This window comes from Anopheles merus, chromosome 2R (genome assembly GCF_017562075.2).
Source record: "Anopheles merus strain MAF chromosome 2R, AmerM5.1, whole genome shotgun sequence".
Taxonomy (NCBI): Eukaryota; Metazoa; Arthropoda; class Insecta; order Diptera; family Culicidae; genus Anopheles; species Anopheles merus.
Genome location: NC_054082.1, coordinates 51541785 through 51568098, shown reverse-complemented (window position 1 = coordinate 51568098; position 26314 = coordinate 51541785). Strand labels below are relative to the sequence as shown.

Here is a 26314-nt window from a genome sequence, read left to right as displayed (position 1 = left end):
TTGCTGGTTTCAATTAAATCGTTTCAGCAGTTGTGCATGGGTTTCGAATAGGAATAGTGTGCCACGTGCCAAGCCATCGCCAATTCCGCAATGCACATTTGGCCAATAATGGGGGAGCGTGCGATGTATTAACGAGACGAAACGAAAAGAGCAAAACACCACGTGTACGTCGATGTGTGGGCGTAATTTGTTGCGAAAGTTCGGACACACTTGAAAGATGTATATATATATATATATATATATATATATATATATATATATATATATATATATATATATATATATATATATATGGCAGTATTGTGAGGAAGGATCATTCAGCATGTATGTGTTTCGATTGCTGCTTGGGAGGACGTATTTGTGCGAAAGTGTAGCCGACAATTTATATTCGTTCGAGAAGGTCTGTAATTTATAATGGTAATCAATACACTGAGCCTTTTTTCCTTTCTGCAGACTGCAGGAGCACCACCCAATGGGATTGTTGAACGACATTAATTGTGCAGGATAACGATTTGGTAGATTTATACTTGTAATTTTGCGTATTTTGCGATGCGATATTACTGAACGATCTATTGTTATGGGAGATACTTTTACATTCCTTCATAGCAACTGGCAAACAAAAAAACGGATTCCTTTACCTGTTTTGTTAGTATATCCCAAAGAAAAGGTTTTCCGTAGTAAGGTAATCATAACTCGTCAATAAATGAGATGCTTACATATTTATCGATTGGAGATCGTCTATCGTAAGAATCAATAAGTCGAAATACCGATTGAATTGGATTGGTTGCCTGCGAATTGACAATAGCATGTTAATGGCTGTATCGGAATTAAACTTTAGTATCTATCCTACTTGCCTGCAGATAGGCAGGTGGACGCCATCATACATTAGTGAGAACATCCACTTCGTTTCCGGTGCTCAAAGCCGCATCAAAGTCCTAACGTGGACACTATGCAATAGCGATTCAGCTCGTCATCGGTAATGTTTTGGTTATCAGAGCTTTAGACATAATAAACCATTGATAGAAGACTCGTAAGCAGTATCACGCTACTTCCTATCCGCACTGGAATGCTTAGCACACGGCGGTTTGCACTCGTCCACTTGCTACGTGCCCATTATTTTGTGCGCCCGCATGTATGTGCAACGTATAAATGAGATATAGTACCTTGAAACGTAAATTGAGTGGCGTTTCAAGAAGCGTTAGAATCGACGGTGCAGACAGTGCTTCCTTACGACGATACGCTTCTCCACCCCGGTTATGACTCAACCATTGCGCTTCGTGCATCGCAGCTATAGTTCCATAGGGCGCGGGTATGGTTGGTTTGCCAAGGCCGGAGACGGGCAGTTCCTGATGCGGGCTAATAAGACGTTGCTGCACCTTTTATGCCAAGCTGGCGCTGCGCCGCTCGTTACTTTTAACCCTTATGAGGCAGCACAGAGCTTTCCCAGGTTTAGCTCACGTAGTTTAGTGCCACACAATATACACCATACACTTGCGGTTGAGTTTCCCCGGGATCCTGGTGGGTTAACAGATTGACAGCTGCGATTTCATGTCGCATAGGGATCAAGATTTACCTCAACTCATACAACCGCACTCACGAGCAACCGAGTTTCGCATGCTATGCAAGGTATGACGTATGGCTTCACTGTGGCGTGTGGCGATGACTCAGCCAAGTTGGTCGTCAGGTTAAAAATTAACGTTATAAAAGATTTACGAAAAAAAAGGAGAAAATGGCTCAAACGAACACGCAATCGAGGTCAGCGATAGGAGAGAAGTGCACACATCATCTTTGCTGTGTTGGTCAACTTTTCAGCCTTGCTTTGTGTTGTGTGGAGTTCAAAGTTTAAAAAACAGCGCAGGAAGTGCATGTAATGGCCAGGCCTGGCTGCTACTGCAGGCTCTGTCATATGTGTACCGATGTGTACCACCTGCATAACGGGTATTGCATCAGTGCAGGATTTAAACAAAATCGATCAAAGAGAAAGAAGGTTGGAAAAAAAACTTCGAAGGACGATATACGACACCCGACGGATGGTGGTCCTTAGTGACTTGCCGCGGAGTGCGCACGTGAGCGAACAATCAATAGTTATTACTAATAAATTCCCCACAGCCCCAGAAGCCACTGTTTCTGCAGTCATTCATACTAAATGAAACTTGTTGCTTACGTGCAGTTTGGTTCGCTCTTATGATAATGGAATGTAAGTTATGAAATTTCAAAAAGTTGATAATATTAGTTTCATCACCTGTTGCTTGCTTCGTATCGGCTGCAATGACATCATCCTCGGAGTCGCCGTGCAGTGCAGTCCCTATCACCATCGATCGTGGCGGCTTCGAGCATAGACAGTACGGTTTGCTTGAGGAAACACGGCAGTTTTTTGCTTTATGGTTCGTTTGCTTAATTTTACTGCCTCCGATTATAAACTGACAATTAATTCATAGAGAGCCTCGTGGTTCATCAATGCGCGTTTACTTCGGTCGTAAATTATTTTTGAGAACTCTGCTTCCTGTTGTTGAAGCAGCGATTTTTGAGTCGTCTAACGGCTCTCAAGCATACATCTACCGAGGAATTATTGCGAAAGTGTGTTACAAAATATGTCTTGAAATAATAAACTTATGCTTGATAAAAATATAAACTAAAGTCGATTTAAGATTAACCACATTGCTGCTATCCACGGCCACCTGCTTGTTTTATGAAAAAAGGAGGTAGATACGCGTACCAGCTGCTTGCATTAATGCGTTATACGCACATTCTACTTGTAACGCTGTCAGCTGCTATTGGTCGTTTTTTTTTTCATTTCCTCTGGAGAGCACCACATTGAAGCACCGTGTGACATTCTTCTCATTTTTGCACAACCAAACAACGCAAGATGGTTTGAACTGGTCCTTCCCTCCTCCCCTTTTAACAATGTTCCTGTATGGCACCGTTCCCGGTTTGGTTTCATTTTTGGAGGCCGTTGAAATGCTTAATTTGTAATGCTGGTTTGGGATGGCCAGTGGTTGCTACACACCGCCGCCCCGGTGTGTTACAAGTGAGCTGGAAAAGGAAAACCGCAAAAAGAATACCAGCTGGGCGTCACCCCGTGTGGGCCCCTCACAAACCCCGTTCGATGGTGCGCGTTTTCTTTCACATCTCTTCACTCTCCGTGTACTTGGCGATCAGTCAGCCAGCAGCAACATGTTCTCCGAAGCGTAACATAAATAAGTCATCTGGCACGGTGGTAGCGTTGCATTTCATTTATTTTTAGGCGAGCCGGTTAGCGAATTGGCACCGGCGTGTCGGGATAATGCGGAAAAGTGAATTTCAAATTGGCGTCTTGTTAGGTATTAATTTTTTTTTGTATTATAATTTTTTGCCAGTTGCATATTTACATTGATAATAAGCTTCGTCAGCACTCTACCGTGTGCAGCAGCAACAACACCTCCCGGTTTGTAATTGTTGCGGTTAGTGAAAAAAGGCCAACGGTTTAACAGTGGCGATGTGCTGATGCTCCTTTTTTGCGAAGTTCAATCGATTTTCCGTAAATTTTGCTGAGGTCTTGACTGTGCCCGACGATGGTCACTGTAGCCAATACAATCAATATCGATCGAACAGTGTATGTGTCAGGTGCGGTTTTGCTTCTGTTGTAAGATGGCCAAATCGAAGACAAACCACATTTAAGGTTTTGTTTGGCTATTTAATTGATGTGCATTGACAGTGTGCATTGGCGAATCTATGCTACTTTAACACAAGGTTTACGGACGTCTCTTGTGTACCTATCTCAACCGTCAATTTGACTGATGTTCAAAATCATGAAAAAAACCTATTTTATTCAAATTATTAATCGTTTAACTTTTTTTGTTTGTTTTAAAAAATGTCTGCATTATGCTAATTTATTGTAACAAATGTTATTGTTTTAGCGAACACATGAACCTATATCTTTTCGATGCCACATTCTGACCGACGTCCGCGGGAGTTTCGAAACACACGAGGAATAAGTTGATCAGCAATTTCATTTGAGGACACTTTATTTAAATTTGTTATCAATTTTTTTGGTGATAATAAATGTTTTATAGTTCTCTTTTATTCCTACATTTACTTTTGTTGAAAAATGTTACAACTCAAATGAATAAACTAAATGTCAATTTGACGGGTTATATAGAGATAGAAATAGAGATAGAAATACCACATATGTGTCTGAAAATCTATCTAAATTATGAAAATAATACTCTTGCGGCTACTTAAGTTATGAAAATAATACTAAATCATAGTATGTTATTGTAAATTTATGAAAACTAAAAATCAAGATTAAACGAAAGGTATTTTTAATATTTCACTTCAAAGTTTACATTCCGTCAAATTGACGGGTTGCGTAAACCTAATGTCAAAAACCATTGAACTAAATTTTCAATGCCGTTAAAATAAAAAAATAGTAAAGATTTTAGAAATAAAAATTGAAATAACATATTCTTTACTTGAATGCTGTTACTTTGTCCAACAAACTATCCAAACAGTAATAGTTCTGTTGGTGTATTTCTATTGACAGTTCCAATTTGCAGTTTGTTCCAGTGTAGTTATTGTACCCATGGCGTTGTACTCTTTTACATTTGATTTCCTGCTTTCCTGGTATTGCTCATTTCGAAGTTAATCTGTGTGAGCTCAGGCCATTCACTCAGGCCGACTTAAGTTTGCGGTAGATTTATGGTGACGCGACCCTGTCCGCGCAGCTCGTCCCGGCGCTCAGCTGGCGTTTGGCTTGAACTGGTCGTGCTCATCGTTCTGGTGGCGCGGTCGTTAAACTCTGCCGCTGGGTGAATATTCTTTCTCCCTCTTTCATTGTCTGTGTGCGTGTTCGTGGTTTAGTGGATGTGGATCATCGATGTACGATGAGGGGAAGAACGTTTTCGTCGATGGCCCCCGGCAAGCGTGCCCCGCGTACATTCGTTGTAAAAGTGTTGTTACAGTTTTGAAGCATTGGAGCGTGCGTATGAACCTTCTCCCGTTTGCATTAAAAGGTAAGGTACGGGAAGATGCAATCGAAATGCGTGAATACCATGTTGCGCTACGTAATGCTACGTTCGAAAGATCGCTCAAATGCATTTGACTGTAGCAGAAATTGTGGAGGTAACAATGATTGATGACGAAAATGGAAAAAAATAGAGATGAAACTTCGAGCTTTTTGGCTTTATTATTTTTTTTTTATTCAGGAGTAAAGCTTTATTATATTTGATATTTTGTGAAATTAATTCGATAACTTTTAAGAATTGTACTGCTACTATTAAATCGATTGTCCAAATTGGCATTGGACCTTCCAAGGTGATCTTTTTATTCGACTTTGATCTTTATTATTTTTTATCTGTTGTTGTATTCTTTATAAAAACCATATTTGTGCTTAAATTATGTGCGCAAGTGTAGTTTGTGCCTTAAGCTCTAAAAAATGAAAGCTTTTGGTTGGAAATGATTAAAATTTTCTTGTGAGCATGAGACGTTTCCTAATCTATATCTAGTTCCTAATCTATATGCGTCCCAAAGAGCACCTACACGGACAACACCAGCCAAGATAAAGCCACTAGCAATAGCTAGAAGTAATTAGCGCATCGTACCAACCGATTCGAGATTAGGCTTACTGTTACTGTTTCGAAATTGCAAAAGAAACATCTCATTACCGCAATTAGGCCACTGGGATAGCTGTTATCTTGCTTTGCGGGAATCATTCCAGACTTGCTCCCCGGTACATCTCGGCTGCAGGCGGTACTCCCGGACAGAGAACGATGAATAATTAGCGTTCAATTTCGGGTGTGCGTGTGCGTTATTTCAAACGGAATCATGTAACACATCAACCGATAATGGAAAGAATAAAACCCTATCTGGGTGATCATGTGCTGTGTGTGCTAGTTTTATGTATACGGAAGTGTGCATACGAATCTGCACAGTGTGTGGGTAATTGATTACATTGAATGGAGGTAAATCGATCATAGAATAAGCTTCCTCCCTTCCTCAATCATTTAGGTGTGACTATTGAATGGAAATAGTGTTTTAAAGAGTGTTAAGTGTTTCGAATTCCTAAACAGCCTCGCCGCTTGCTTAGGGAGAGCAATGCTTTATTGTACTCTTGCAGCCAAGTGAACGTGAGGTGGCTAAGTGATAGTAATTAGACAGAAATGGGAGGTGTACTTGAATATGTATGAAGAACTTCAGGTCCGAAGTCCTCCGCCTTACCACAACGTTCATAGTGTGGCGCAACACAACACGTACACGTGCACAATAGGAATATCTTATTTTTTAGCTTGAACTGCTTACGGTCAGCATCGATCATCGACGCGGACATAATTTTAATCAGCTGTAAAGATTGTGGTGGCAAAAAGTATTATTTTGTTCGACTGTACGCTCTTAAGCATATTGTGGTTGGTCGTCAACATATCGTGCTTACCATAAAACCATCCGACGCAGCGGATTATTGCGCAGTTTGCTTACTTTTGTTCTGTCTGCTGGCTAGCACACACGGGGGGTGCATGAGACAAGAACAAAGGAAAGAGGAACGCACACGTTCATAGTCTTTTGCTTTGTTTTTGTCAAGTCTGGTTTCGCTGCAGCAGCGTGTTAAGCGTTAGAATGCTAAATTAATAAAACGATACATGGCGTAGTTTGGGATTTTCTTTCTTCCTCAATATACGCTTTGATGGCGACGCGTGGACATACTCGCCACTACCACGCGATGGTTGATTGAGCTGCGGTGCGTCGTCTAGAGTGTATCATCCGGTGCACTTGAGCCTTTATCATGCTGTTTTCTGCCGCGTATCTGCTTCCCTCGCAGACGGGCGCTTATCGGGCCCTTGCGGGACTCATGTGAAGTGCTCAAGCGAAGCGTGTGGACTGTGATGTAACACAAACGTCTTACCCGAGAGTGGTGCCTGGCGAAGGTTGGGCGGAAATCAAATCGTCCCCAGAACACCTCTGCTGACCAACATCGGTGAATAGTAGTGGCTGAAGCGCTGCTTCGTTTATCAGAACGAGGGGGGGATGATGGTTTATAAGTGTAATTGCTTTTGAAGCAGAGTAGTTGAGCTATCTTAATGCAATTATACAGAAAAGTAGGTAGTAGAATGGACAATTGTGTGTCTATTTGCTCGGTGATAACTTGAGTATTGATAACACTGCTGGTGCATACCATTTCTTGGGTCCTTGTCACCGTTCTGTTTGGCTAATCAAAACTGCACCGCACAATGGAGTACGTGCGGTAGGATGCAGTTCCTTATCTCGTGGCTGGAATCGGGCAGACGGTCATCGCGGAAGAGAACGGCCACTAATTGATGTTAAAAATGTTTGTGATAATAAAAAGTGACCATCATGTTTGGACCTGTTTTGAAAGCTACCGGAAATCAGTCATTTAAGCAGAAGAGCTTAAGAATTTCATATGCTTTTATTCATTGAGTTGTGGATCTACGTAGAATCTGCGTCAGACGCTCAGCACGATCATTGTTTTAATATCAAAATACACATTTTTTTGTATCAGTTTCAACCTTTGCCATTCATTCCATGGCCGCGGAATGTCGCGTAGCGAACAAATCATTTCAGTCGCTTCCAATCCATTCTCCTCAGAGGGCATGTGCACTGATAACTCAGCACAGAGGGTGAGGGATTTGCCCTACGGGTTACAGACTACCTACATAGCTTTTAACAAAACACGGGCTAGAAGAATCGATGCATGCCGTTGCATGCTTTTCCCATATCCTGTCAACTCCCCCCCCCCCCCCCGGGGTTTCACCGTATCACAGAGCACCCAGATGCAACTATCCATTATCAGCGTCTCGTCATGTTTGTTTGTGTGAGTGTGTGTGTTGCGTGGTGCACGAAGCAGTCAGTGTTGTTGACGTCAACTGATCGGCTGAGTGCAGTTGGAGTGTTCGAATCAGCTGCGTTTACGCGGGACCGAGAGAGTCAGGTTGTTTGTTTGGCACGCGTACGATTGCAGGGGGAGGAGGGAGGGGGTACGGGGCGCTGGGCGGACTCGTCTTCTTGTATCTTGCAGCAGTGAAGGGAAGGTGCGTGGGAACACTTTGACTGTTAAAACGTACTTGTTCCATTCGTGACTGGTAATTATCGATTGCTGCTAGTAGGTGCCTGGATAGTCAGGGGCGCGTTGTATTAAAGCCCGTCCCTCCGTGTCTGTGTCGGGGTGTGCATGTGAGTGTGTCTAACTGTGGTAGTAACGTTATTCTCGATGCCGCGCATAGCATTAGCGTAATCGATTAAACCTTCAGCATCACGTCAATATTTAATGTCGCTTAGATTGTACAGTGGCGAACGCGTTCGTATTTCGGTCCTCGTGTCGAATTTTCTCAATTATGGAGCAGTCAGTTGCTGTTTGCTGGTGCTGTCACTCCAGCAAGTGGGTACCCTTCATCGCCCAGAAACCGCAGCACAACACTACGTCTGTAGCAGCCATAATGAAGGCAAACTGTTTTGTCGTTTCAATAATTAACAGCTGATATAAGTGGTGGGTTCAAGTTGTGGTTCGAAGTCGTTTCCTGGTTCAATGTAATGCTTTCCCATCGATTATTTCCATCGATGGATGAATGTTTTCGTGTTCGGCCTTGAAATTCTACCGCTAGAACCATATTTTGAAAGAATCTTGTGGCTAAACAAAATTAATTCTTTATATAATAGTGGCTTCAGCATTTGGAATCTAAATGAAGCCAACTCTTTCCGCAGATTGCAATAAAGGTTCGCCAAAGGAAAACGATAAAACTTTCAGAATTTCTTCATTCACACACCGGCCCCTTTGTGTGATGGATGGCATAGTAAAATGGGGAAAACCCATGCGTGCAGAAAGCAGCCAAAGCGGTCCAAAATCGATGTAATGTCGCATTCTCGCCGCTTCCTCCTCTATCTCTCTATCGGCACATTAACCGTTCCCCTGCATGGACCGTTTTTGTCTGTTTGTTTAGGGATTTTATGACCCCAACACACACTCACACTCCGTCGCTCTCTCCACTGTCGGCACACCATTTATTGCCGACAAATGGCACCTTTTAGAGCCCACGAAAATGCGACAGCGCGCGAACCGAAATACTTTTACACAGACCCGGACGCAGAGAAGCACGTTATTGGGGGGCAGTGTTGAATTTCTTCTACAAGCGGAGTTTAAATGATTCTCTTCGTTTCCGTTTTGAGAAAGAAGTTTTTAAATCACCAACACCATGGTCTCCCCGAACTCCGCTATTATAGTATCGTGGGGGACTCTGCTGTCGTGGGGCCTATATGCGTCACCCAACGTAGGTGTCACTGAACTCTGTACATTTAATCTCTCTCTCTCTCTCTCTCTCTCTCTCTCTCTCTCTCTCTCTCTCTCTCTCTTTGTGGGGGGAGGCTTTATGTACACGTGCGTGTTGTGACCGATGGAGGGTGGCGTTGTGGTTGCAGGAAGGCCGAGGGAGAAGGGGCGTGTTTATGCTGCCGGGGGATGGTCCCTAACGGAGATTTAAAGTCGAGCAGTCTTCGAGTTTGGTATGGGTGATTTGGGAGGTTTTGAAAAAAGACATTGAAATGAACTATAAAAGTTGTAAAATGTTATCAACACACACATACACAAGAACTGTTTACCTCGTTTATTAGAATTAGTAATTTAAATCATTAAACAAGGTGTGGAGCCTTTAATTGAAATTAACTCTTTTCTTCTGAGACATTTAATTCGATCAACCATACCATACAAGACCATACAAGTGAACACAACATCCGGAATCTTGATTTTTACCCTCTTTTGCACGACCTGAGCTGCATGTTTTACTGCTAATTAATAAAATTAAATTAAAATAATTAATAAAATAAAAAAAACTCTGTAAAATATTAAGTTCAATTTCAATTCCTTTAAGTTCATGGTTTGAATCGATACCATATCCATCTTATAAACCATCACGTGTTGCCGTATTTCATCGTTATTGAATCTACGCCGAGAAGCCTGCCAGAGTTTGGTCCACGGTGCGTGACCGCAGTGTCTCATCGAAGGATCGTGTCTTTCGTGTACTGTCTCCGTGGGGTTGAAGTGTTTTCTTGGCTGCAAACCCACCAAAAATAGGTTTCCTGAAGGAGCTTCAACCTTTTTGCTCTTTCTTTATCCCCCAGGCTCTTGATATTAACGTTGCTGGTGGCATTTGGCTGTTGGTTGCTGTTTGCTGTTACAGCGTTGCTTGGCCTATTGAGCGGGCGTTCGACCTCAAGCGGAGTTGATTTATCGGTTTAGCTTGTAATGATGATGATCATCATGATGGTGATGATGATGATGGTGGTAGAATCAAGATGTTATACTGAAATCTAGCATCTGGAAAGCGCACAGACTACGTTTGGGAAGTCAATTTGATATTCGAGCATTAAGAAATGATGCTCTCCCTTTCGTGTGATTTGGTTGAAATGAGATTGTTGTTTTAAATTAAGATTGAGTTTTTCATCCATCGAAACACTTTGTTCTTAATTGGTTTTTTAATGTATTTTAACATAAATGCAATTGTGAAAAAAAGAATAAGGGATTACTACTCATTAAAAATTAAATATAATTCACTTATGAAACAAACCATTAGTTTTATACAGTTATCTGACTTAGGAAATTGTCTGCAAATGTTGAAGGAGTAGGAGTTTTTCGTTTTTGATACACCGTTACTTACAGGCGGTGTGACTGATTTGGGTAGCAAGATTTATTGTTGTGCTTTCCAAATGAGAGAGTTTACTTTCCTTTTTCCAGCCAATTTTGCCCGGCACTGAGTTTCGAAGGCTGGCCAGGTTTTCCACTGGACAGAGGGACTCCCTTTCAGGTACGGCACAAGGCGACAGCGCCGCAGTTTTGCTGTTTTCACTAAATATGGGGCTCTAACAGAGCTTTCGTGATGTTTGTTTGAGTGGCCATGCAAGAAATCGCCATAACTAAGCCGTTGTGCCATTGCGCCAGAGCTGCCGCCGCCACCGACGTCAGGGAGTTGCGTGAGAAATCTTTGTGTTGCTTTGCCGGTGGTTGTGCTTTGCGAAATATTTTAACTTCAGTGTGCTGTTTTGCCGACGGATTTGAGAACCGATGAGGGAAAGGTGCGCTACGGCGTTCGTGAAATCTTTATTGGCCTTTTTGATTTTATTTTTTAATGCTCTTAAATGCTCTTATTCCATTGGTCTCGATTGACCTGATTTCATCCATAAAGCGTCTAAGTAACTCCTCTGTAACCTTGAACGAGCTGTGTATTAGTTGTTCGAATCATAGTGTTCTTGCCATGTTGCAGCATTACTCATCTCTTTCTAATTTCTCATTTCAGAACGGACGGCACAGAGTCTCCGATAATTACGGAGAGCGATGCAGATACAGATAAACCGCGGATGAGATATGGAGAGCTCGTGATATTGGGGTAAGTTTCTGGAAGATATAGTGTTTAATTCTCGGAAATTCTATAGAAGGTTCTGTTACGTCCAATTAATCACCCAAAAGTTTATATGCACGTTCTTCGGCTTAAGCTCGATCTCTTAACTATGTTTGATAGTACGATTTGTTTTTTGTTGCGCATAAAAGCCCACTGTGCCAATCTGTGTGCTCCACTGACCGTGATAAACATGATTGCCATTTTTTGTGTGCCAACAAACGCTCGAGTTAGGTAAGGAAGGAGAGTCTCCCGTACCAACTGTTCGCACAATAATGAATCGAGCGCGTTCGTTGTCTTGGGGGGAATCAAATTATTCATCGCATGCGAGGCCATCCAACGGACCTGGAAGAGTGCTTGGAAGAGAGTGTGATTGTGTGTGTATGGGAGAGGGCGTTTGGAACGCTACGGCTTATGGAAGCGAAAGTATTAGGGCTGTTAGTTTTATGCCTCAAGATTATGCCACACATTTTTCGCAGTAGTTTTGGGGCGGAAGAGTAAGGGTTGAGTGATTGTGTTCTGCTGGTGGTTAAATGTTAAAGCTTCATAGTTCATCAGCGTTTACCGGCCACGTGGTGGCTAGTGTCCTCCTCCAATCCTATGGTTTATGTGGTGAATCGTGCACAAAATTTGTGACTGTTTGTAACGTTTGCAGCAATCCGTTACGTTAGCCGCTGGAATCGCATGGGCAACTCGGACAAACGGCTTTGGAATGATATTATCTGACTAATCCGTTGTTATAGATTTAAGTTGAGTCTTTTAATTTCCGTCTAATATAAATAAAACATTGTAACAAATTCAGTCGTTTAAATCGTTTTATTTAAATTATACCCTGCTCAGCTGCTAATGTTCCCATCACAATTTACATCGTGTGCACACCGAACCATCTATTTAAATTCTTTGCCCTTTTGGACCAGTATAGAATAGCCTTTGCCCATGTGCTGTTTCTTTAGCCGAAAGCAACCATTAAAGTTCTTTCGTGTTGTTGCCTTTTCCCCTGTCAGTCAATGAAAAACGGTCGGCCGAAGACATGTGCTGGAATCGTCCGGGTTTGTAGAGGTACAAGTAAATGGATCGTATGCCTTCTCGACCTCTCCCGACAAGCGCTGCCAGATCTGTCCCGACAGATGGTGTAGGTAGATTTCCCTGCGGAATCAGTCAGCTTTAAAGTCAGAGCTCCAACACATCTTCCGTAAATGTTTTAATTCGTCTTGGAGCATCGGAAATTTATCTTCGCTTTTGTTTTGGTTCCACAAATGTTGTGCCTTCACTTTGGTTTTAAACCCATACGTTTTAGCTTAATGCGACGTGAAGTTGCAATGAAGTTGAGGAATTATCAATTAATTATGAAATAAAAGTACGTAACAGATTTTGTGAATGAAAGAGTTTTTTAGATGGGGGTGTAAGACATAGCTGTTAAACCATTAGTGTTAAACCATTATTGCATGTTCAGTGTAATACAATAATATATGATTTGTAAGTTTTGATTTTCAAAATACAATAAAACATCTCTTCGTTTGGCTGAATACCAAATACAAACAGCTGTATGAATACAACAAGATGCCTGTATTACGACACTGGCACTACCGTCTTTTGCTGATTGATCAAATCTCAAAGAAATCCTAAGATGTCTGGGCTTCTAGTGTTCTTAACTATTTATCAAATCTTGAGATCTCTCAAATCTCTTGTTAATATGTCCATTGATCGGCCATGAAAGCACTTTCTTACGCATAAATGTAGCCGCCAAAAGGAAAGCCGACATCTGAACAATCAGAGACTCCAGAATCCTCGAACCTAAAGTTTTTATGCTGCCATGCTTCAACGCTAACGCATGTGTTCTCATCTTTATTGTTGAAGCTTATCATTAAAAGTGTTTCATTTCGTACCACTTACTGTCCCTTTTGCTTTCATTTTGCTGCATTTCATAAATTTTTTGCAGAATGATTAATTTCGTCTTTTTTAAAATGGGGGTTGCGAAATCATGTGTTTTGTAATATACTTCCGATGTTGCCTGGACAGTGTAGTATGTTACGTTTAGAAAATGAAATTGCTTGTATGAGATATCCATCATGAATTACTTCTAACAGTTCGTGGTGGCTAGCCCCTTATGCTGTTACTTGAAGTATTCACAGTATCCGATATTGAATAGATCATTTTGTTTTATTTCTCTACCATGTGTGCTCGATTGTGCGTGTAGCGTTCGGTACATGCGAGCGGTGTATAACAATGTATCCCTTTTTGGACGGTCCCATGTGTTGTTCTTTTCTTTTTGAGCATCTTTTTGTTACCACCACCGGTTTACGGATTCCTCGAAATTTTAGAAAACAACTTGAGGCTTTCGGTTGCTGTGGCTGCGTGTTTTCAAGCAACATCCAAAATCTGAGCCGCAGTGGCTGACTTGCTGGGTTGTTTAACCACCTTCGTTAGCATGGCGAACGAAAGGAAGAAAAAAACACATTCTCTCCACGAAGTGTTGTACCTGTTCTGCCATCGCTTGCTCCCGAAAGCTCAATCATCCCCGTATACACGCATGATGAAGAGGTTTTTATTCCGTAGAGGGAGGCAGTCTTCGTCATGGCCTTTTCAAGAGCAAGATCCACCCAAGACGACGGATGGTTAAGTTATGGCGTAGTTAGTGCCTCGGAAGATATGTTGTGTTTTACGACTTTTGGGTGTATCCATATGTTTGTGTGTCTGTAGCCACGAGCAGAATATACTCCCTGTGATGGGGCTAAGCCTACGAAAGACACGTCGGGGAAGAACACATAAAAATAAATTAAAGACATTTTGGGGAAACGCGCAAGAACGAACGGATCGCTCGGATCGGCTAGAGATTTCGGTGGGAGATAAGTTGCTTATACTAAATTAAATTTAGTCTGTCTGGAGGGCTGTAGCCTATGTCTGGTCATTTCCGAGAAATGATGGGGTAGGTCCAGTAGGAAGGTACCCGACTTATAGTGCTAAAGATGTTTAAAATTAAGAATCGATTGTTGAGACTGGGCGGATGCTTGCAATACTGAATTTCTTTTTTTCCGAAAAAGGGTTTGTTCATTCCACTCCAAAGCTTATTTGTATAATTAATGTGTTGGCATGGTATCGTCATGTAGTAGAGTCAAGCATTTTGATAATAGGAAAATGTGTTACATCATTTACGCCCCAGGTTGAGGAATCAATTAGTGGAATAATTGTTTGATGCTGGTATTCCACGAAAATGGTGGGATGTTAGAATGAACTAATAATTACTCACAGGAACAATAATAAACTCATTCCATTTCAGCAACAGCATGGGCTCGGTATTTTTCCCAATTTAAAAAACGTTTTGCGATTGATTAAAGATGACTGTCTATTCCAGCAACAGAATAAAAACACTGCCAGAATGAGAAAGGGGAAGGCAGATACACATTACCCCGTAGCAGATGAATCGTTTAAATCACCGCTTTAAATCAACACGCTTGCGTTTAAATCGACTGAAGACTCCGATCATTCTTCAGCAATCCAATCCCGAAAATCTATTTGACTGCGTGGAAAGCACAACTTTCCTGACAGGTTAATGTTTCTTCCTCCGAGCGGTAGAATCACAGGCGTGTGCTGGCAGGTCACATGTCCGTAGCCGCAATGAATTCTGATGAAGAAAGTTAGGAGAATGGACAGCATAGAAAATATCATGAAATGCGTCACACACGTCTCTACACGGCCAAAGAAGTTGATATTTTTCTATTTGCCAAAGGGAAGATTTGTAACCTTCGAAAACAGGAGGTCTGGAGAGAGAGAAAGAAAGCGAGAGAGGAAGTGAGGTAGGAAGTTTGCCATGTGAGCTCTGCCCATTCCCTGCACCGCGGACGGGGACTGCTGGGACCAATTTATGTTTCATTAATCTGTGCTCCCCAAGGTACGGCAGCCGATGGAAGAGGATGAAATTGATCCCTCCGCCTAAGCGTATCTTCCTTTGGGACACCTTTGCGTTTTACTCTGCATGAAAGGTGATGGTGATTATGTGTAAATGCTTTCAGTGGTGCGCTTTTGTATGTGAGTGTGCAAGAGATGTAGTGTGATGGAAGTTGTAAAGAATGTCCAGCAACACGTCACGTCGCGGCAAGGACGTGATAGATGTAGTGATGGGTAAATACGATTTTTTACCGGAGTCGGATCGATCCGACTCCGGTACCCCTCGGAGTCGGACTCGGAGTTACTCCGGACTGTTTTAACGGGGGGGGGGGGGGGGGGTGTTGAGGGGGTGCGCACGAGCAAACCTCCGGACTCATCGACTCCGAGTCCGGATCAGTCACTCCAGATCACTCCGGATTACTCCGGATCACTCCGGATCACTCCGGATTACTCCGGATCACACCGGATCACTCCGGATCACTCCGGATCAGTCTAGATGACATGTGTAGCCGCGTAATTTTTTTGTCTCTTTAGCTTGTCCTTGCCTTTAGATCCTGATGAGTGAAGCATGCATACCTTTTGGGTACGTTCGCGGTATAAGCTCTGTCCCTCTCATGTTAATGGTGAAGATAGAATCGTATGCCATCGGCTGTGCATTCGGGCGTGGGCAGGCCCGTGGACGCCGTCTGTTCGCAGACATTCAGACTCATTCGGACTGATCCGGACTGATCCGAAGTGATTCAGAGTGACCCGGACTCATTCGGACTGATCCAAACTGATCCGGACTGATCCGGACTCATTTCAACTGATCCGGAGTAATCCAGATTGATCCGGAGTGATCTGGAGTGATCCGGAGTGATCCGGAGTGATCCGGAGTGATCCGGACTGATCCGGAGTTTATTCCGGTTGTGATCCGGAGTCGGAGTCATATTTTGCGCACCGGAGTCGGAGTTGATCCATGACTCCGCTCCGGATTACCCATCACTAGATAGATGATGTTTATGACCTTCTATCATCAGTGTCTATGACGGCAGGAGGATGCGGGGATGAGTTCACAGCAGCTTAGCTCGATCGATATTTTGCTTAAGCATTATTACATTTATTTTGTGTTCGGCCAAAGTGTGGTATGATAAAGTATCTTTAAACTTTTGACAGTTTTCAATGCTTCAATTGCAAAAAAAAACGTTTAAAATGGTTTGCACTGGATAAAATTGAATAAGCTGAAATAATTGAAAAAGCTGAACAAAACTTGGGAAATTGAACGTAATACTCTGATTAATCCATGTTGTTACCTACTCGCGTGCTCCAGTTGCTAAGTATGGCAAGGATTTTACAAAAAAAAAACGAATCAAAATCGAACAGCAATTCAGATATCAATTAGTTTTGCAAGCCATTAACTTCCTTTTCGCTTAATTTTGTTCGTTGTCCTTCAGGTTGTCCGATGCACACACGAAACTGCTTAGCGTGTTATAATTTACGTAATTTGAATACTATCGCTTCGTGAGTTTACATCATCACCATCATCATTATAACTGTCCGAGGTCATAACAGCACGCATGAATGTGTTGAATTGAATTAGATTTTGAAGATTATTTTTCCTTCCGGAGACACTGTTTCCAATGACAAGAAGATAATTTAAATGCTTCCTTCTCGACAGAGGGTTTTATTTTAGTCAATCCTTACAACTCGTGGAATGGTAACATTAATTTGTTTTAGGGGGGAGGACTAACTTTTAGCCATTTTAAACAGCTTTAAGAGGGAAAAAAATTCCACATATGTTCGTAACGCATGCCAAAACTTTGCCTGAAAGGAAAAGTAAGAACAAGTTTAGGAAACTTTCTAACCGCACAGAGATATTTTCCGGTGATACTGCGTGCCGACCGAAACGTGCGGTCTCAACCGCGTACTGGGTGAAAAGGTAGCCAACTATCGCTCCCTTCGTTTTCTGGGGCATTCAGTGAAGGTTAAACCTGTGGCCGGGTTAACAGTTCCTTTGTCCATCATCGGTTGGCGTGAGTGCCAAAGCAAAGCGGGTGAAAAATAATAATCCGACAGTCGAACGTACACCATCCGGTCGATAATGCGAAGTCGCGCTCTGCTCGCTCGTTCGCTTGCTTTACGGGCTGATTTGTCTGCCGGTCGGTGTTCCTTTGGCTTGGTGGTCTACGTTCGGAACATCATCCGTCGCGCCTTCGTTTGGGTGGTGGTGGTAGCCCGTGAATCGATCGCAGCAAAACCTGGCAAGCAAGCGGGTCCAGCCGTGCTGTGGTTGTTTTTTTTTTGCTCGCTGCTCGTGAAAGCCTTGACCGGTTGACGACGATGGTTGTATTGGTGTAGTGATGGTGTGTGCGCCAGCCGCCGCTTCATTCGAAACGACGTACCATTCGCGAAGCATCAACCAAAGACGCAACGACATTCGAAGGAAGCGGCAAAGCTACGGCGGAAGTAGCAGTGCCGTTTTTATGTGCTCCGCTTTGGCCAGCTCTCATGTATTTGGCGCGGTGGGTTAACTTTTCGTATGCATAGTTATGTGTTTTTGCCGTGTGCTATATATTTCGACACACGGTTGTTTTTATGTTTTTTTTTCTTCAACATCATTCGTTCCGGCGTTGGTCAAGTGTAACGGCTGGCCATTTCTAAGTCAAGGTTTCGAAGGGAAGAGATTTTCTTTTCGATTTGCCTTTACCTTTTTTGCAATCCTTGGCACGAGGACCAGCCCACTTTTTGATGGGCTCGATGACTGTGTCGATTAGAACGCTGTGGCGAATTAATTTTCATTCATTGAGGCCAATTCTAAGGCTAGTTGCGCTTTTAAAATTGCTTCGGATCGTTAAGTCCATCGCAGCCGGCTGGTTTTGACAGCCATGGTCAGTGACAATACAGACAAAAGTGTTTGAAGCAAAAAATATCTAACGTTCTGCAAGATTAATTAAATTCCTTTCAATCATCGCTTAAAATGATGTATAATAACGACCTTTGCAAGAAGGGTAAAACAATTCCTTAAAGGAGAAGCAAAATTAATTGTTCACCTTCTTTGCGTTCACCATCGCGAAAGAGCGTAAAGCTTTGTAATTTGATAGCATTTTCTAGGTTATTTGTGCGGGCTGGCTCCTTCTTTTCACACCACAATCGATAAAACGGGGCATCGCAAAACAATAAAAAGACCGGTGTAGATTAATGAAGAGAAAAATGTTATCTGCGTACGGTTCATTGGACAGCACACTCTGTGGTAGGATATGCTGTAAACTGCGTGAAACCAGAGGTGGAAGGCAGAATGTTCCATTTTTTGTTTTGGCTAAATGATCTCCTCTCTCGCTAATGAAGTCGTGAACCCTCATCATCGTTGTTTCCTTTGGTTCAACACATTAACCTGAATTTTGTACCACCCGCTAAAGAAGCAGGTCCACTGGGAGTTGAAGTTTCAAGCAAAATGATACTCTTTGTTGGATCGTCAAGCGGGTTTGAATATTGTCTGAAATTTTGTGTTTGTCTTGTCATTGCAGCCATCTAGTTTACAAGCCTTCACATTATATTTGTGTCTGGATAATTGTTTGCTTGTCGGTAGCATCATGCCTACAGATTGTTTGATATATGGTCCGTTTCTTTTACTTTTGCAGATATAATGGCTTTCTACCACAGGGCGATCGTGGCCGGCGCCGGTCAAAGTTCGTCCTGTACAAACGCACCGAATCAAATGGTGTGAAGCGCTCGAAACACTACATTGTACAGTCGCCACAGTCGTCGCAGGCCATCTTGGACGCGAAACAGCACTCCATATCGTACACGCTCTCCCGCAACCAGGCCGTAATCGTTGAGTACAAAGAGGACCCCGATACGGATATGTTTCAGGTAAGCCTTGGCACACTAAATTAAATGTTATGATTAAGAGCAGTGTCCGAAACGAGCTCCATGTTCATCAGATATTGGGTAAATGTTGATGATTGGTTATCCCTTTTTTGGTTGATAATGATTGCTTAATGAACTTTTGATATTTTCTGTTGGACAGTATCATCATTATTGAAATTCTTCCAAGAAGGAACAGGAAGACCTCAAAACGATACATAATCATCTGTCCGCAATAACCGATGCTTTAAAAAATTGTCCCATGCGGATTGGCTTCGTTGTTTTGTGTATCAGTTCACTAGAGTGTATTTTGAAAGGGACTTTAAAGGTAAATAAATGAAAAGTGTGTCACCATATCCGTGTCTACGCGCTGTTTGGCGCTTTGCAAACAATAAAGACACATTATATTTTCCGGTCCAATGTATACAAAAATGTATGTTGGCTGAAACGTCTTTCCCTTCATCGTTACCTTGTGCTGTGTGCTGCTAGCCGGCGTCTTCCGGCCATGCTTTGCTAGAAGTTTGAACAGCACATCGCTAGCGTCGGACCGGAAATGCTGTCTTTTTGTGCATTGCGTAAAAAGTAGTATTGACGTGTATTTTTGGGAATCACTTTGATGCTAATTTGTTGCTACAGTAAGAAGTGTTTACGTAAAGCGACAGGTATGCATTTGATGGAAAATAGCGATTATGATGGTTACACAATATATACATGCAAGAAAAAGTAAAGCTAAGAGTTACTGACGATTTTCCTATAAAAATTGTTTTTCTCGATTATTTTCCTCACTCTGAGCCGTGATTTATATGAACTCCTTCGTATCTAGGCCTTAATTTACCGCAACAGAACTGAACGACACTCGAAGATAACAGCACATCAGTTGTGGCTCCTTTCCCTTTGCACCTATTGCTTAATGGTTTAATCAGTGCTAAGCAAACATGTTGCGTTGGTGTAGTAGAGTGTGGCATGAGACAATCGAGACGGGCGCTTATAAATGCATCGTTCACAACACACTATCTCTTGTGTTTGTTCGACTGTGTTGACCTTCGAGGGCGGGATTTGTCAGTCGTGCAATGCTTTCGTGCAAACAATGTGCGTCGCACTTGATGTGTGGTGCTTCCTTTACGAAACCTGCCCCGTTGTTTTTTGCTGCTTGCGACAGTAAGAAATAATGCATACTATGCCTCTTTCAACTCTTTCATGCGTTGCTCAGAAGCTGGAAGAAGATGTACGGTTCTGATCGCATCTTGGTTAAGAACTTATGTTGCTGTAATTCAATTCAATGGTTACGTTGAAGTGCATGGCGGAGTAAATAAATCAACATTTTTATTCGAGTTTATTTGGATTGCAAGTTTTTCGTTTTCCTATCTGTGCAGTATGTTTTGGTATATGTTGGTAGGATGTTGATTTAAATGGGATGTATTTATTTATTATAAAAGTGTGCATTTGATATCCAATACGGTCAACAAACGGTTCCTCTAAGGAAAAGGGATTGTTTATGTGTTGAACTGTACCATGCTGCAATTATACTTCTTCGATTTAATTATTGTTTTATCACATTCGCAGGGTAATAAAAGCGGTGCTTAAGTTGCACTCAAAATAGTAATAATTCCACATTAGCGGGTGTATATTGTTGCATTGATATGAAGTTAGTTTGTATAAAATTCTGATAAAGAATCGTGGAGTTTATGTACAGTTTTTAAATACATCCGCAACAGGTTCATTGACCTACTGCATACTAGCTTGTAATGCATGTGGTGTTGCATATGCATTATCTTACTCTTTTTCCAGTTTCGGGGTTAAACGGTCTGCTATCTGACTAGTATAATCATTCATTGTTCATTCCGGTTCGACTAAATTGTCCTCAACCGTAGGGAGATGCGCTACCGTTTTGTACGGCACCTGTCAGTTCTCCCGCCATGAAATACCACCCACGAGCGAGCCCGTTCTACAGTTCTAGTACAAAAGACAAACCACGTTGGTGGTACGGACAGTATGGAGGCATTGTGTGCGTTGTCATAGCGGTACCTGTCACATAATGGGCGTTAATGTTTCTGTCAGACGATGCTGCACAGGACACTTGCTTTATCCCCACCCGTACGTTAAGCATATTAAAACGTAGCGACTAAACTAGTAAAAAAAAGGAAAACTAAGATTAACCCGCAAAAGAGAACAACTCTACCACCATCCAGTCTGTCCGGTTTTGCAATGATGCATTACGATCTGCACTCACCTGCACTTTTCGTACCTCACTGATCGTGCAGTGTTTGCGACTGGCATGAAGGAGCAACGAGATAGTAGAAGGAGGGGAGAGTATATTGTGAATGGAAAAACTTGATCCCTCCTAGCTTCTTCTGCTCTCCGCTTCACCGCGAATGCAACTTCTCCCTGTCACTGTAAATCAATGCCTGCACTTGTTACGCTGTTTCCTCCATTCTTATTACATACTAGGCTTGTGTCTGCGGGCAATGCCCAATGGTGCACAGTGTGTCGAATGAAAGGTATTAGTAGCGACGACATTATACATGTATAACACAATTCAAATGACGATGAAAGTATGGTTCATGATCCTGTTGATTTTGAAATATATTTAAAAAAATAGGTTTAAAATTTAACGTATAGCTTAAGGAACGATAGTTCCAGAAAGTGTTTTCATAATTAAATGTAGCAGTACAGTGTGGTTCTGCACCACACTGTACGGCCGGTGCATATTGCCATACCGCGCCCGAGTTCACTTTCCAACACACACAAACACACACACCTACAATCGGGTGTGACTTATTGTTTGGTATGAAAGGTAAAAATAGTTCGCATCTAAAAGTCAGCGAACTTACACAGAGTTAGCGCTGTGCAAGAGAGACCCCACGCTGTTGCCGCCCTCACCTCGTGCTGTGCAGGGTGGTGGTGGTGCATTCGAGCGGAGTAACTGGTTCCACTTTCCGCGTTTGCCACTTTGAGAAATTGCAACCTCCCTCACCCTTTCAGCTGGCAACGGAAGAGATGCGAAGAGAATGGTGGGACCGGGTGCTGGTCGTGGAGTTTGATCTAACTGTTCATTGCCAGTTTCATATGCCGCGGGTGTCGTTTGGGACCAGGTTTTGTCTCTCTCTCTCTCTCTCTCTCTCTCTCTCTCTCTCTCTCTCTCTCTCTCTGTGTTTCGATTTCGCAGGTTTCTTGATAGGGCGAGGGCTTACGTCTAAACGACGACAACACGCCACTGATGCTGCCCGGTTCCGTGTCTAACCTCTACACATAGCTTCGCTGGGTGGCAGTAGCGACGGAGGACTGTGTTATGTTTGGCCTCTTTTATGCTTATGTTTAGTGCTGTATCTTATGCTCGCTCTGTTGGGTCTAATTGTATAATTGTGCAGATTTGCAAGAGATCGTCAATTTTGATTCAATAATACGGCTGATATTTGTGTTTTTAATCAGATGATTTTGCTATTAGATTTTATTAAAATCTCTGTCGAATAGTGATGTGTATAAAAAAATACATCTTTATTTGTCTACCCTGCTTCATTCATAGTAATTCGTCCACATAATTATATTTATTGGTTATTTGCTGGCTACATGCATTCAACTGTCCATAATAATCGTTCCGGAATCTGACTAGAGTGCAGTGCATCTTGGGAGAGGAACGTTCTTGTTTGCCGCGAGTAGTTTATTGCGTGTGGGCACTATTTCTAGAAAAAGCATAATTATTATTCTCCTGTGCCAAGCGTTTTCGACACACTTAGGTGCACTCACGTGGGTTTATTCCGCAAAACTATTTATAATTTCCTTCGTGAGATGGGTGTAGGTATTGAAGGGCAAGATCGAACGCGGAACAATCATTATGCGAGTTATTCAAGTGAAGTAGTTTATGTTTTGTCTTAATGTATCGTATTGTATTATCAGTCTGTGATAAGTGTATGAAAGTTGTATTGTCTGATTGTGCTGTGTTGTTTGCAGAACATGCCATGTGGTTTTGTTAGATTTTCTCGTTCTACCCGTACTTACTAACACCATTCGTTGGCAGCCCTTCAGTATTGGGCGGTTTGAGGCGAAGTTAAGTAAACGGCTTCAATGGATGTAAGGCTTCATGTGCATTTATCGCATCGGAACTACAAAGGCAGCAGCATTTCAACGGATGCCCAGTGCAGTAGTATTGCTCACTGGAGAATATTGTTGTGTAATAAATTGTACTAAAGCATTAACATTAATAAACATCAACCGTATGAACAAACCCGAAACCTGGCAGCAAAAATGTACTTGGAATTCAGGTGACATTTTAACGTTTTATTGTTTCTCGTTTCCTTCTGCTTAGCATTTAGATTCTGCTCAAATGTCTCATTTAACGTTGATAGCTTGTATGTGAGCACCAAAAAAAAAAAAAATAATAAGGCTGATTCCTATCAGTGCCGCACAAATGTCGAAAGGAACATAAAAAGTTAAAAGACGCGTGTATGGAATGATTGACATTTGTTGACCAAACAAATGGTGCTTGTTAGCAAACGTAACGATTGGGTTTTCTTGTAATTGGTGAGAATTATTGTTTACTATTCTGTAATAACGGTTCGGCCTGTTAGTATTGTTACATTTTTTTGTTTAATTACAACAACGAAAATGTATGCATGTAATATGTTCTCTGTAAGAGATCGCTATTTTCTATGTTTTTGTTTAATTTCTACCGCTACACATGTTAGGCAAACGTTCGGGAGGGTTATGCAAACGTTTCCTGAACGGAGGACATACAAGAAGTACTCATTTTAATTACACGAGATGCATAGTTAGCACAGTTTGGTTTTACATACGTTAAACATATAATGAAAGCAAAAATTAATTAATGATAAATGATAATATTGGAAAACCTTTGCAACCATGGATGGTGCAAAAAAATAAAGATAAATGAGCGGTAATGATTTAAAATTTCATAATATTTGTAAGTTGCGTACTTGCCTCTTTTGTATTTCACTGTGCATGTCCGTTGTGCATGCGGAACGATTGCATCCAGATGAAAGAGATATATTCGAACACCCCACTGCTCGGTTGAATGCTCGTCCTTGAGACGCTAGTACCACAAATATGTTCGAACAAATAAGTTTGAAGAAGCGTGAGCTCCATCCTGCGATGATGGTCACTGGAGCATTGCACTTTCTTTGTGTCACTGTGTAAACAGTTCCAGCTTGCGAGTACGGGTGGCGATAAGCCACAGCAGCAGCAGCAGCAGCAGCAGCATTGGGGACACAACTCTCGGATCATCGCACAGCTAAAACCGTGTCGAAAAGAGCATTGACTTCGAGATGGTAAAAAGTCTACGAGAAGATGCTATAAAAAGACTGTGCAATATTATTCAAATTCAGCTATCGGGGGCATGTTTGTGTTCTGGAGTATGGTCTTTATGTGGTGTTATATCGAGTTTAAAACAGCTTTTCACACACTGTCATCTACTTTATAAAGTTTTAAATTCATTTCCATAGTAGGACTATTGTTCGTGGCTCCTATCGTGAGCTATTGATTGTTAACAACGCGAAGGTTATGAGTTGTATATAAATGGTTAAATAACGTTCCATTTCTAATTTTCAACTGCAGTGTGTGATGCAATTTTTGGCCATTTTGTTCAATTCTCCATTCAAAAATTTGCAACATGTAGGGTTGGGGGATTGGTAACTACAGACCGGTGCTTGGAAATTGTGTGTGTGTGTTTTATAATTCCTACAAATCAACACAAACCAATGCGATTGAAAACAGTGCTAAGGCCAACCCTGTCGCAAAGCAACTCTTGAGCTGAGAGACCCAAAAAATCTGTTGTGTGTGGCTGGAATGAAACTTTACTTTTCAACGACTTCGAGTGGGTATGTGGCGTGTGTGAATGCATCGTAAGGAAAGCGTAGATTTTCCTTCTTTACAAATTGTTCCATGGAGGTAAAGATGCTAAAGACAACTTCATTGTAGGTTTGCCTAACAGAATCTGTGTTTATGGAGGTTGCTTCTTATGCTTGAAACGAGATCATATGCAGTAGCAATGTACAAAACAAGCAAGCAAGTACAACGAGTTAGAGCAAGTAATTAGTAATTAATTAATCATTTATTTATTTCGACAATTTACTGGTACTATATAGACTCTTACCTTTATCGCTTAATTCTATATGTTAAAACTAATCTAGCCTATTACCGAGTTGCGTACGAATCTAAAATCCTAGTTTAAAAGCTATGTGTAGTCAAATGAAAGCCAAATGAGTCGAAATGAGAATTTAACTGACTACACATTGTCAATAGAGGGTCGTTGTGTGAGGCTTAAGTTCTCCTATACTCATTTTGCAGAAATGTACGTTGTCTATATCTGGTGGATTATTATAAAAGCAATTAAAAAAAGCACATATCTTTTTAGCTGTAATTGTTATTTATTTATTTCGTTTAACTTTCAATCTAGACACGTGTATCGCCGATGGTAGGTTTGGTGAAGAGCATTCGAATAAGTAAACGCGATTAAGTAATTGAAACCTAATATCGTTGATGAATGGTTGCAGGCGACGCTTCCAAAAAGCGTGTGTGCAGCAGGTAATTGTGTGCCACTGGCGCTACGAACACTTTTATGGAATCTAGGCTTTCGAAATGATTTTATATTATCTACTCACACACAGCAGAGCGTGTGGCTAGTGTGATTAGTGGGCTTTGTTGATTAAAGATTAAGCGATTTATAGATAGCCTTACCCGAATGGTAACTGAAGCGTACACGCGTTGGAAACAATTGAACATTTCGAGTTATAACACAATCAATTATTTAGTCACAGGGATTGATTTTGTCTTTTCAAATACCAACACCAAATGTAATTAACTTCATCTATTTCGTAATGTTCCTTATCACTTATATGTTTTTGTCATTCTTTTTCTTTTTAGGTGGGACGGTCATCCGAATCGCCGATAGATTTCGTTGTGATGGACACTCTACCAGGTGACAAGAAAGATGCAAAAATTGTGCAGAGCACAATTTCCAGATTCGCCTGCCGAATTTTGGTAGATCGGGCTGATGGCAACAAGGCGCGGATATATGCAGCCGGATTCGATTCGAGCAGAAACATATTCCTAGGGGTACGTGTTGATTGTAAACGCTAACTGTAATTGATTTACCTATGCTGTTGTGTTGTGAATGTGGAATGTGTTTTTGTTGTTGTTGTTGTTTGACGAATCACGATGGTTTGACGAACACTTTGTTTGTTGTGTTGCTTTATTCCGCTGCT

The 26314-nt window shown here is 41.8% G+C and overlaps 1 protein-coding gene across 3 annotated transcripts in view; it reads left to right on the top strand.

Annotated features, from left to right (window-relative positions):
* The window catches only part of LOC121587938 (protein pellino), a 42324-nt gene that overhangs the window by 5856 nt on the left and 10154 nt on the right, over nt 1-26314 (top strand). For all 3 annotated transcript variants that reach the window (XM_041905303.1, XM_041905304.1, XM_041905305.1), the window contains exons 3-5: nt 11271-11360; nt 18872-19103; nt 25974-26165. In XM_041905303.1, coding sequence (XP_041761237.1) covers nt 11271-11360; nt 18872-19103; nt 25974-26165 — 514 coding nt within the window. The remainder of the gene's footprint in view (nt 1-11270; nt 11361-18871; nt 19104-25973; nt 26166-26314) is intronic.